Source organism: Bombus bifarius, unplaced genomic scaffold (genome assembly GCF_011952205.1).
Source record: "Bombus bifarius isolate JDL3187 unplaced genomic scaffold, Bbif_JDL3187 scf7180000008640_frag, whole genome shotgun sequence".
NCBI lineage: Eukaryota > Metazoa > Arthropoda > Insecta > Hymenoptera > Apidae > Bombus > Bombus bifarius.
The window spans coordinates 3560-15316 of record NW_022884766.1 but is presented as its reverse complement, the minus strand read 5'-3'; the positions used below and the strand labels follow the sequence as shown (position 1 = coordinate 15316).

The 11757-nt window shown below is 30.8% G+C and overlaps 1 protein-coding gene across 4 annotated transcripts; it reads right to left on the bottom strand.

The window, feature by feature from the left end:
• Positions 1-1111: 1111 nt before the first annotated feature.
• On the bottom strand, positions 1112-11279 carry LOC117213293 (GDP-D-glucose phosphorylase 1-like). Of its 4 annotated transcripts, none has more exons than XM_033458659.1 (4): positions 11078-11279; positions 9111-9258; positions 5399-5679; positions 1112-1546 (listed from the first exon to the last, which is right to left on the bottom strand). In XM_033458659.1, the coding sequence occupies exons 2-4, from the start codon at positions 9198-9200 to the stop codon at positions 1366-1368; spliced, it is 552 nt and encodes a 183-aa protein (XP_033314550.1). In that variant the 5' UTR covers positions 9201-9258; positions 11078-11279; the 3' UTR covers positions 1112-1365. The 4 variants fall into 4 exon arrangements, with proteins under 4 accessions (XP_033314550.1, XP_033314552.1, XP_033314551.1 ...); XM_033458661.1 differs by lacking the exon at positions 11078-11279 and adding an exon at positions 10803-11070; XM_033458660.1 differs by lacking the exon at positions 11078-11279 and adding an exon at positions 10389-10469.
• Between the last annotated feature and the right edge of the window lie 478 nt (positions 11280-11757).

The following is an 11757-nucleotide window of genomic DNA, read 5'->3' as shown; positions in this document are numbered from 1 at the left end:
ATTTTGTAGTAACTGATACAAAACGAATGTCATGCAGCCATTATACAAATAAATAGTAATAAGAGTTAAATAGTTTTCAAGGGATAAGTAATCATGTGAAGAGGAAGAGTCACTACCTTCCGGTATTCACTATCCTACTATAATAAGAGTAGCTGCTGGAGGTAGCGAGTGAACTTTTATTATCCAAATGATCTTGTTCCTCGAGTCGTTTGGACAAACGTAGTCCTACTGTATTGTCAAAAAATTTCTTACATTTCCTCTAACCACGATAATTGTATATATTATGTTTATTTTTCATGTTTCTTATTGTTTATGACAGCGAATAATGATTTATGCAAAAGCTACTCATCATTTTGTTCATATAAATACTAAAAACTTTTCTTTTAAATTTTCTTTGTACATACAACTGTATAATTTGGTTTGCTCACCGTGTGCATTATTATCATTATTACAATATTTAGTAAATAAAATGGGTTTCACGAGTTATAAAAAAAATAAAAGAAAACGATATGTGAAATTGTTGATTTATGATATTTTAAGTTAAGTAGTTATTTCTAGTTATTTCTAGAGTTATCCCATTTATTTATAAGGCAAGTACTAAGGAATCGAAATAAAATTTCCCTATTGTGAATCTTATTAAATGTTTCAATTGTTTATGAATGTTTAAGTCACAAAGAAATCAATACAATTGGAAGTAACAGATTACCATGTGTCCCCTCTATCATAGCAACATAACATTCTTATTAAGCACCTATAGTCTATAATAATAGCCTGATACTCATGATCATCGTGATGACTGCCCTATTCCAATCGATTGATTCCTTGACATAGCAACTACCCAATACACTATATATATAAAAACACCAAGAATATCAATAAAGAATGGCCCTCTCATTCAACATTCAATCAACTATATAATATATATAATTATAATTAAGTATAAGTATACTTGAACACCTCCTTTCCACCCTGAAAATAAATTTATTACAAAATTATGAATTTTAAAGTTTTCATTTGTTTTTTTAAAAAGAATAAAACTTTGTAACACATGTTATAATTTGTTAATACAGTAAGTTATTAATTTTTCACACAGATATTCTTGTGTGATAATGATAATTTTTTAATCCAAATTGCAGTTCAGTTGGTGGTCTACAACATTCATTTGTAATATTTTCCTCTATCTCCACTCAGTCCCCAGATATAAGCAACTAAGTAAGAGAAGAGACTGATTTTTACAATTATACCACTTCTGATTATGTATTGTTGAAAATAATCTCTTACCTTGAACAGATTCTCATTCTCAATTGTCAATAGGACCACATTAAGCGATAGAACAATAATTAGAATTTTTTTAATGAAATGGATTTAATTTAATTCAATGTAACTCGACTGGACTAGTAAGATATATATATATAAGGAATAACAGAATAAAAATGTAGTTACAATATATTCCAGTAACATCCTCCATCTCAAGTAGTATAAATGCCAATGAAGATGGTTCACAGATGCAAAAGCACAAAGACTGTTAAAAGCCACCCTGATATATCTGCAAACAACATATTATCAAATTGTTAAGCTTTAGTTATTTATTTACTCCAATTATTCTTCTTATTCTCTGTAGATCTTATATCGAAAACTCAAGTATATTTAAGCTCTTGGTTATTTAAAATAGTAGATTAAAAATATTATTTTATTATAAGTATAAATATAATATGGATTAGATTTTGAAATATGTAATATTATTTCTTTGATCAGAATTTCACAATTGGATTCCATTGAACAATAAAATCACAAACTTAACCGTTTGAGTGCCAAGCAGCGCGATCGCGCTGTTTAGATTTTGTGTCGAAAGGTCCCAGTACATTTGAACTGTATTCTGTATTTCATTATTACCTTCTCAATAATTTTTATTGAACAAAACTTGAAATATTTATAAACTATGTCATAAAAATAACAAATATGACGAGTGCTATTGCGCCGCTTGTTTCTCTTCGCAATCGATTAAGACAAGCGTTAGCACGCTGTTCGCGATTTTTCGACACCTGAGACTCAAACGGTTAAGACATTTATTGTTGCATGTTGCACAAATCCAAGATAGTTAATCCATTGCCTTATGATTTAAGTTCCAACATCGCGTGCTGTAACCAACGGCAGGGTCGAGCCATTTCACAGTCTGGCTGAGCGTTCAAAGTTGTGTAAATCGCACCATTCTTCTGATCAGTAAGGTACAACTGTAGAGGACAGGTATATATGGATGTTTGACCGTGAGATTTATTGGAGGTTATCGTTTGTTGTCGTAACCGTCGAATTTATTTAAAATAATAAATTAATGTACAGCCTATATTCGCTGAGGCTTTAGCACAAAGTATAAATCGCAAAATAAAATCGCGGATAAACACTCGATAAATGCTCGTCGCGTAACTTGGTAGATAACTCGTAATAACACTTGGATCGCTCGTTACATACAGAAAGATGCTCGTAATACTCGTAGATACTAAACTCTTTTTGGTTGCGTCGGTTTATTTATACTGGTCGATGGGGGGGGGGGAGAGTCGGAAGATTAAATCGTCTTTGTTCGACGGTTATGCGTAGCGGTAACATTGTTTTTCCCGGAGTCTATTTGTTCTTACATTACTTGTGTCCTAACGATCTTGATAATCCGAAACAACAACATGATATGAATTGTCCTCTGACTCATGTGCCGCTACACAACTAACTTTATGTTGCAAGATGTTTGATAAATAGCTACTACCAATTGATCATTGAACAAGAAAGATTTATGGGACTTTCGGTTCGATTCGGAGCGAGGGTAACACGCGGACGGAGACCTCTGCGGAAAAAGTGAAGTGTGAAGGGAAAAAGGAAAAGGACGCACAAACTGGCATGAAGAAGGGAAAATAAAGAGTGAGCATACGAGGAGCAAGCAAAAGAAAAGCGAAAAAAAAGACTAGAACAAGAGAGAGCTATAAATAAAAAAAACTAGAAAAGAAGAGGTTAGGAGGTCAGAAGCGCGGCAAAACAAAGTAAGGTAGGGAAACGGCAGATGGCGACAAACAAGGGAAGACCAAGGAGCACTGATAAAATGGGAAATAAGGCAGTCTTCAAAAATACACTGGACAAATACAGCTCGACAGAAAAAGAGACACCAGCCAGGGAGAAAGGAATGGAAGTAATGATGGAAAAAGCAGAGAAAATGGAAAGAGGATTTAAGGCAATGATAAAAGAAATAAAAGGGATATTCGAAAAAAAGTGGAGGAGATGAAGAGGGAAATGAAAGAGGAAGAGGAAAGAAGTGAGAGAGAAGAGTGGGAAAGGAAAAAGAAGGAACCATTGGGCAGAATTAGAAGAATCGCGGAGGAGAAAGACAGAGCAGAGAGAGAGAGAGAGAGAGAGAGAGAAAAGAAGAAGGAACATAGTAATTAAAGGACTGGAACGAAGGAAGCAATGAAGAGACAGTAAAGGAGTTCATAAACGAAAAAATGAAGATAGGGGCAGAAGTAGAAAGAGCACATATGATAAAGGGGGGGGGCAAGAACACAATAATAGTGGCGACGATGAAATCGATGGAGGAAAAGATACGGATAACGAAGGAGAAAAGCAAATTGGAAAAGGGTGTATACATAGACGAAGATCTGACGAGAAAAGAAAGGGAAGTACAGTTACATATAAGAAGGGTAGCCAGAGAAAGAAGGGAAAAGAGCGAATATGTAAAGATAGGATACAAGAAACTAAAAATAGAAAACAAATGGTACAGATGGAACGAAAATGAAGAGAGGCTGGAAGAAGAAAGATAGAGAGGGGGAGAAAAATGAAAATAGGGGGAAAGAGGGGTTACAAAGGGGACGAAAACGTACTTCTGGAATGTATCAGGGCTAATAAGCAACAACAGGGAGGTGTGGGAATATCTGAAGACATTCGACGTGATCGGACTCACGGAAACATGGATAAAGGAAGGCAAATGGGGAAAAATTAAAATATAGACTGCCCAAAGAATTCGACTGGAAATGCAGGACAGCAATGAGAGTAAGGAAAAAAGGAAGTGCAAAGGGGGGGGGATAATAACGGGTATAAATAAAGAACTAAGAGAAATAGAATATAAAGAAATAAGTGATAATATAGTTGAAAGAAAAATAATATACAATGACAAGACATATAGAATAATGATGGTTTATAATCAAGATACAAAAGGGACATGGAAAAAATAGAGGAAAGAGTAGACGGAAGAGAAGAGGAAGTGATGATCATCAGCGTAGACTGGAACGCAAGAACGGGAAAAGAGGGAGACAAAAGACAAGACAGTAAACATGGAAGGAAGAACACTGCTAAAGTATCTGGAAGAGAGAGGCTGGACGATAATCAATGGCAGAGATAAAGAAGGAGAGGAGTGGACCTATATTGGGGAGAGAGGAAACTCAGTAATAGACTATGCGATTGGCAATCAGGAGGCGACAGAAGAAATAATTGACATGAAGTAGGAAAAAGAACAGAGTCGGACCACATGCCGTTAGAAATAGAAATAGGGGGCTGGAATTACAAAAAAATGAGGAAAAGAAAGAAGAAGAGAAGGAGAAAAGAGAATGAACAAACGGAAGTGTGGAAAAATACTTGGAGGAACGTAAAGACTGGACCTACAATGGAAGAACAGTAGACGAAATGTGGACAGAAATCAAAAAGAAGATAAACGAAGCAATGCCAAAGAAGAAAGTGAAGATGAGGAAATGGGGCATGGGAGAGAAAGTGTGGTACGACAAGAAGTGGAAAGAGAGGAAAAGAGAGATAAGAAGGAAAGTGAGAAAGTTTATGAAAGGAAAATGCAGTAGAGAAGCGCTCATAGAGGGGAAAAAGGCATTCAAACAGTGGTGCAAACAAAGAAAGAAAAGACACGAAGAAGAAGAAATGGAGAAAATCAAGCAGATCAAAACAGAACAAACAGCGTGGAAATACATAAATAAATGATACAATAAGGTTAATTGAAAATACTTATAAACTATAAACAACAATGTGATATTAGTAGTGTAAATAGTTATAATGTAAATATTTTTAAATGTCAGAAAATGTTAATAAATCATGCCAAAATTTCAAAATTTTTATTTTTCCTATTAAATTGGGATTGCATCACTGATTAAGTTTTATGTTATAACAATTAGAGTTTCAAAAATAAAATAGAATCATAAAATAATTACTTCTTTATTCATAAAGCATTACTACAATAACCTTATTTTATTAACTGAATAATGCTTAATAAATATTATTAAGAAAAATGAAATTTATGAGAGTACTGTGTATGTTTTATTAACTTTCCTTTGACATTGCATTTTTTAACAATCAACATATGTATTTATAAATTAATTAAAGATTTAATTTCTGTACTTTTGCTTCAAAGGTGGAATATACTTACGAAGACAAACTCAAGGAAAACAACTCAATAGCTTTCAATAAGCTATGCTTTGTTACAAGTTGAGGTAATTGTTTACATCTTTGTGGCAACAGCAGAGAATGACAGTATTCAATCGGACTAGCATTAATTGCAATTATATCATCTTTGTCTGTATTAATTAAATTCATTATTTGTTCTTCTGACACAAGTTTTGTAAAGTTAAAGTCTTCCCCATTGAAAGGTTGGTTCATCGAAATAATATTTTCTGGAGATCTTCTTTTATAACCGCGATCAATATTTAGCTAAAATTAATAAAAATTGTCAGTATTAAATATTAAGAAAAATAAATATTATTTATTATAAGATTATTAATAATAAAGAAAATTTTTATATGATTAAAACAAGTTTGTATATGTTTTGTCAGAGGACAATATATAATTGGATTGTTCATATAAAACCTTTATAAAAATTTGTATCATTAAATATTTTAAACATTTAATGCCTGTGTCTAATGAATAGAAAATATCAGTACATATAAGAATTAATCTTATATAAAGTACTATTTATCTTCATCTTCTCCTTATAATGTATTTTTTCTTTTGTGAATCTGTTTTTTGATTTTTGGATTTAATGTCTAGATTTACATAAAATATTGTCCAATTTTTTTAACACCTTGTATATAACACCTTAAACAATTTACTGGCTTAGCAGTTTCTGGAAGTATGTATATCTCTCTAAATAACAGATGAATTTCAGTGTATTTATAATTCAAAGGGGTTTATTTACATGGTTAAGGAGATTCCCAAACCGCATTTCTCTGGTGATGAACTATTCAATAGGTTAACAAAGAGAAACATCATACAAAAAATTTCTGTAGAAAATTGTGGCATATTACAAACATTACGAACTTTTTGACAATTTTCTTTTCGTAAAAGATGACAAATTTATAGAATTACAGATTATATATATATGTAATAATGTAAATGCTTAGAATAAATCGGACGATCGATTCTGGAAAATCGAGTTTATTTTGAGAATAATTAAATTCAATACAAGAACAGTTAATAACAAATCCACTACAAATTTTACCTGGAAAATCGATTTTCTAAGTCCTAAATTACATTTCTTCTCTCGTGATCTATTCTATTCATACAGTTACATATATATATTAGGTTGTCCGAAAAGTTTCATTCGTTTTATAAGGCAATAATAGATGCACAATGTTTTTTGTTTTATATTATTTTATTGAATTATGCACGAACATAATAATAGAAATATAATGGAATGTGTCATACTTAATTCAATAAAATAATATAAAACAGAAATTGTTGTTCATGTATTATCACCTTATGAAACGAAAGAAACTTTTCGAATAACCTAATATATATAGAACTATAGAATTTATAAATTTATAGATTTTTAGGCTTTTTAATAAGATATTCCAGTGGTGAATGTGTCAAAAATCGATTTCCTCAAAAATTTCACGCAAAAAAGTAGCTTTTATGTTTTGGATATTTTAATACCTTCTATATATAATAAATATAGTATGAAATTTTAGAATTTGTGTTAATTTGAAGTATCGTTCAATAATGTGACTTACAAAGTAGTTGAGTGAATTCGAGCTCAATATAAGATCAATTATTTTTTAGATGAGAAAAAAGTTGAAATTTGATATAAGATGTTTTTTTGGTACTATCATATGGCACATCATTACATAAATTTGGTTGGAGGACTCTTTTGACCCCGTTCACTCGCTATACCTTTTAGATAAAAGTAGCTTTAGATAAAAGCTACCATTTTACTAATTTTCAATTTCTTATGATGTTTAGATATTTTGCAAATTTTTAACCACAATTTTTATGGATTAAATTACTGGAAGTCATATTCACAAGGCACAAGTATTCCAAGATCTGGTTAATGACTAAATGTACAAATGAAGGTGCAACATCCCATTGGGAGATAAAGTATATTATTGGCAAACAGATACAGGTACAGGTACAAGCTTATGAGTACAGAAGTCTTCCAACAAAGTCTCAGCCACCATAAATGTCCGATGCTGAGAAGATAGACAAAACTGTGTAGGTTCGGCATGCCATAGGTAACCACATCATTGTTCAAATCAATACCAACTCATTTTGCCAACTAACACTCTGGCAACGCACACATGTTAATCTTTTTTGCAAAAAGATGTTAACGAGATGCTAGTCACAACAATTCAGTAATAGGTGACATTTATAGCAGCGATGCATGTTTAACCATTTATGACGGATATACTCATCACGTCAAAAAAAGGCAATATTTCATGTTATAACAATTCATGTCAGCAATAAAATTAAAAAATAAAACAGTCATTTCATTATAACTTAATTCTATATTATAACAGCCACACATACTCTGTATTTGGCCATTATACTTCATCGCTTACTTTCTGTGACACATTTTAGGTATACAATTTTCAAAGTTTTCAAAGAAGGCGCAACAGCTAACTGGTTAATCAGCAATTGTATACTCCAATGAATGTACCATGGCGCGCAATATGATTTTTTTCAAATATTAAATTTTCTAACAATGCACCCTATGGGCATTAAAGTACTGAATACTACAGTATTGCAAATTTATTTACTATGCAAAAAAAGACAATGTTATATTTATGATTGTATATATCTTTGATTATATATATTGTATATATCTTGTATATTTGACCTTTGCTCTTATAAAGGAATACTTTTGCAGAGTGAGGATCTTCCCATATGCAGAATTTTAACTAAATCAGTAATACAAATGTCTTGCAGTTCCCATGTTATTTGTTGATGAATTTACATATATATGAATCAATAGAATTGTTTTTTTCCTTTCATTGTGTTACAGTTATATTAACTAAGTCATACTAGAGTAACTTAACACATTAGCACCGTGACTCACATATATGTCATTTGAATTCCTTTGCTAGAATCTAAATGATATATATATATTAGTTTCTAAATGCTCTGATGCCAATGTGTTAAAAGATTATAAGTTCTTTGAAATACAATAGGGGCGAGAGACATTATGATTCTCATAATTATAAATCATAAAACATTAAATAATTTTAGTTCATCAATAGATATATATTCCTAAAAGTATAATACATTGATTAATAAATAAACAATCCTGATATTGTATTGACAATAACAAATATATATTCATTGCTACTTCTTTAACTGTTATTTTATATATGATTTTGCACTATAAAATTAATTTATATAATTTTACTCTTATAAATATTCCTAGAATAAACAATATTATCTATATTATATTATTAGATATAATTACAGTTACATAATATTTATTTCATTTTTATTTTTGTAAATTATCACTGATTTTGTAAATATTTTTGTTTTATCTGCTTATTTTTATTTTATAAGTTATCAACAAAATGTACTTGAGAGTATTAAAACAAAGAGATAAGCATATGTAACCAGATTTACATGTACTTTTGTATTAATGACATTAATACACAAAACATATTTGTAATTATTAAAATTTGAACTAGAAAATTATCTCATGAATATTTATGCAAGAGATGGTAAAATTAAAGCATACATTTACACATATGACAAGTGAACAATAAAAACATGTAAAATATTTTATCCTGTAAATTACTATATTACTTAAACAAAATTGTAACAATTAAAAAATATTTGAAAATAAATTAAACAAATATTTATTATAATTAATTATTTAATAACATTACCTGGACTAAAAAGTGATATTTGCCTTCCAATATTTTTGAATCTTGAATGTTTAATATATAACGAAACACTCCATTTTTCTGGGCTTCCATCCACTTTTCTTTTAAAACCAAATCAAAATTAGATTCCTCATCTTTTTTAATATCTTTACTACAAGCACAATTCGTTTCAGTAGAAGAATTGCAGGACATGATTGTGTCGGATTTTGTTATGTAGATTTAAATAATATGAAATCATTTAGCACAACTAACCACAGCCTATTTTAGGTATAAACCATGTGGTGATCTAAACATAACCTAGTTAATATTCTACGTAATATATATATATATGTCGGAGATGAAAGGAAAGCCGAAGCCCTTCCTTGGAAATTTTGGGAACATCCTCTAGTACCTTAGCCTAGATTTTATTATAGTTGTAATTGTTTAAGATTTGTAATAAGCGAGATTGGGTTCGAGGTGACAATCGGTCGCTGAACGTAGCCACGGTCACGGGATGGATGTTTTATCTAACGGAGGTCTGGAGTGGTTGTATGTGTTTTCCGAGAAGTGTGGTTGTGGCGGCATGCGGCCTCGAGAGCGGGCCGAGCCACGTGTGATGTTGCCTCGGAGGTGCCGATGCAATGGGACATACATTGTATTTAGTAATCAAAACTCCAGGCGGAAACTGCCTAGCAACGGCGTTTGGAACTTTCTCGATGCTTCCAACGAGTGTGCCTAGCAACGGCGTTTGGAACCTTCTCGATGCTTCCAAACGGGGATAGAAAACAAAATGCAATCGTACAGGGAGAAAATCTCCACGAGGCTGGCATTCTTGCGATTGCCTTGGAGAGTGATACATCGAGCGTTTTCGAGGATCGCATTTGCGTCTAAGTTAGTTTCGCTTAGTAAAGAGTTATCCCGGTGACCGTGGATTCGTTTGAACTCAAACATTGCTAATAGTATTATTTAATTTAATTATTCGTAGATCGTATTATTCATTAGGCTTAGTGTTTGTTAGTCTTATTATTAGTTGTACTTATTATTTGTTAAGCTTAGTGATAGACCTGTATATACGTGTAAATAAAATCTCGGCTTTGTGAAACGATGGCTAGTCCACATGAAGAGTCGTCGCGCGCCCACAACTCGAATCCTGATCCGACATATATATATATACATATGTATGTATGTACTTCACCATAGATTTCCTGCGAAATTAAAAGATACTGACACGATAAAAAAATTATAATGCAGTGAGTTAGAATATGCAATAGTGAATACAATACATGTAAAATGAATTTATACCATATTTAGATTAACTAGTTATATTTATTGTTTTCTTGTGTATCATAATTACTTAGATGAAGTGAGAAGTGTTGTATAATATTAAATATTTATTTTGTATCTTTTATCTTAGGTATTTTACTCTATAATATGATAGTATTACATAATTTTTTTTACATTAAGATCTTATTAATAATATCATTGTATTACTGTAACACTAGTTACAAGAAAGTTATGATACAACTTTTTTTAAGAATTAAGGCATGATATCTTTATTATATTAGAAAATATGTTTAACCCTTTGCACTCCAAATTTTATTTCAATATTGTTATCAGCAGCTCCTAACGCTTCTAAGTGTTTTATTTGAAATTTACTTTAACTAAAAAATAAGGCAATTTAAATAAATAAAGGAAGAAACAAATTCACTTAAATACCAGTTTTATTCACACTATTGTTGTATTTTGTAATTTTTAGGCGTATGATATATCTTGAAACAATTTCCAGGATGCAATCCTTGTTTTCTTTCACACATTTCACAAAAAAAGGTGGAACTGAAAGAATGTCGAGTGGGACTCAACAAAGTAGCTCCTGAAATAAAAACTGCTGTTGAGTCACACTCGACATAGGAGTGCAAAGGGTTAATACATTAATAAAAAATTAATAATACAAAATTTAACAAAGAAGAAATTAAAAGAAGACATTAAATTATATTTAAAATTTGTATTTCATATTGAATTTTTTGATCTCTGTTAAAAGTTTCTCATGGTAGTATTAAAGCTAGTAAGTATAAGTAAATAAAGATAATTAGTTTAAAAATTGTTATTTTAATGTTTGATCTCTGAATTAATTTTTTCATTTTGATGCTAATTTGAAATTTTATTAATTTTAAATGAAATCTTGTATTAGATTTAACTTTTGTTGAAAAATATAAGAGAACATTTTTTTCTATTGTAACTTTGGGAATATTTTGATTACAATTTTTTTCTATTTTCTTTTCAATATTATTTTTACTATCTGATATTAGTTATGAAAATCATTGTTAAAGCTTGGAAACGCGCACGTCGATTATATTAACTATTCGTTACAAACACGCACAAGGGCCGACTTCCGAAAATATGCATGCCTAACCGAATAGAATAGTGGAAAACCATAAATAAGGGAAGAGAATAAGAAGCGTATCAACGCTATGTTACAAACAGCACGCCAGCGACATCCATATACCCATTCATCAAACACGCACAAATGTCGAAGGACACTTGAATTCCTTTCTTTCTTTTTTTTTTATTTATTAAAATTTACAATCAATTCTCGCATTGAGAATTTTCAGTAATTTTTTCTGGCGTGGCGCAGTGACATGGCTAATTATTTATAATAAGTTAATACTTATTA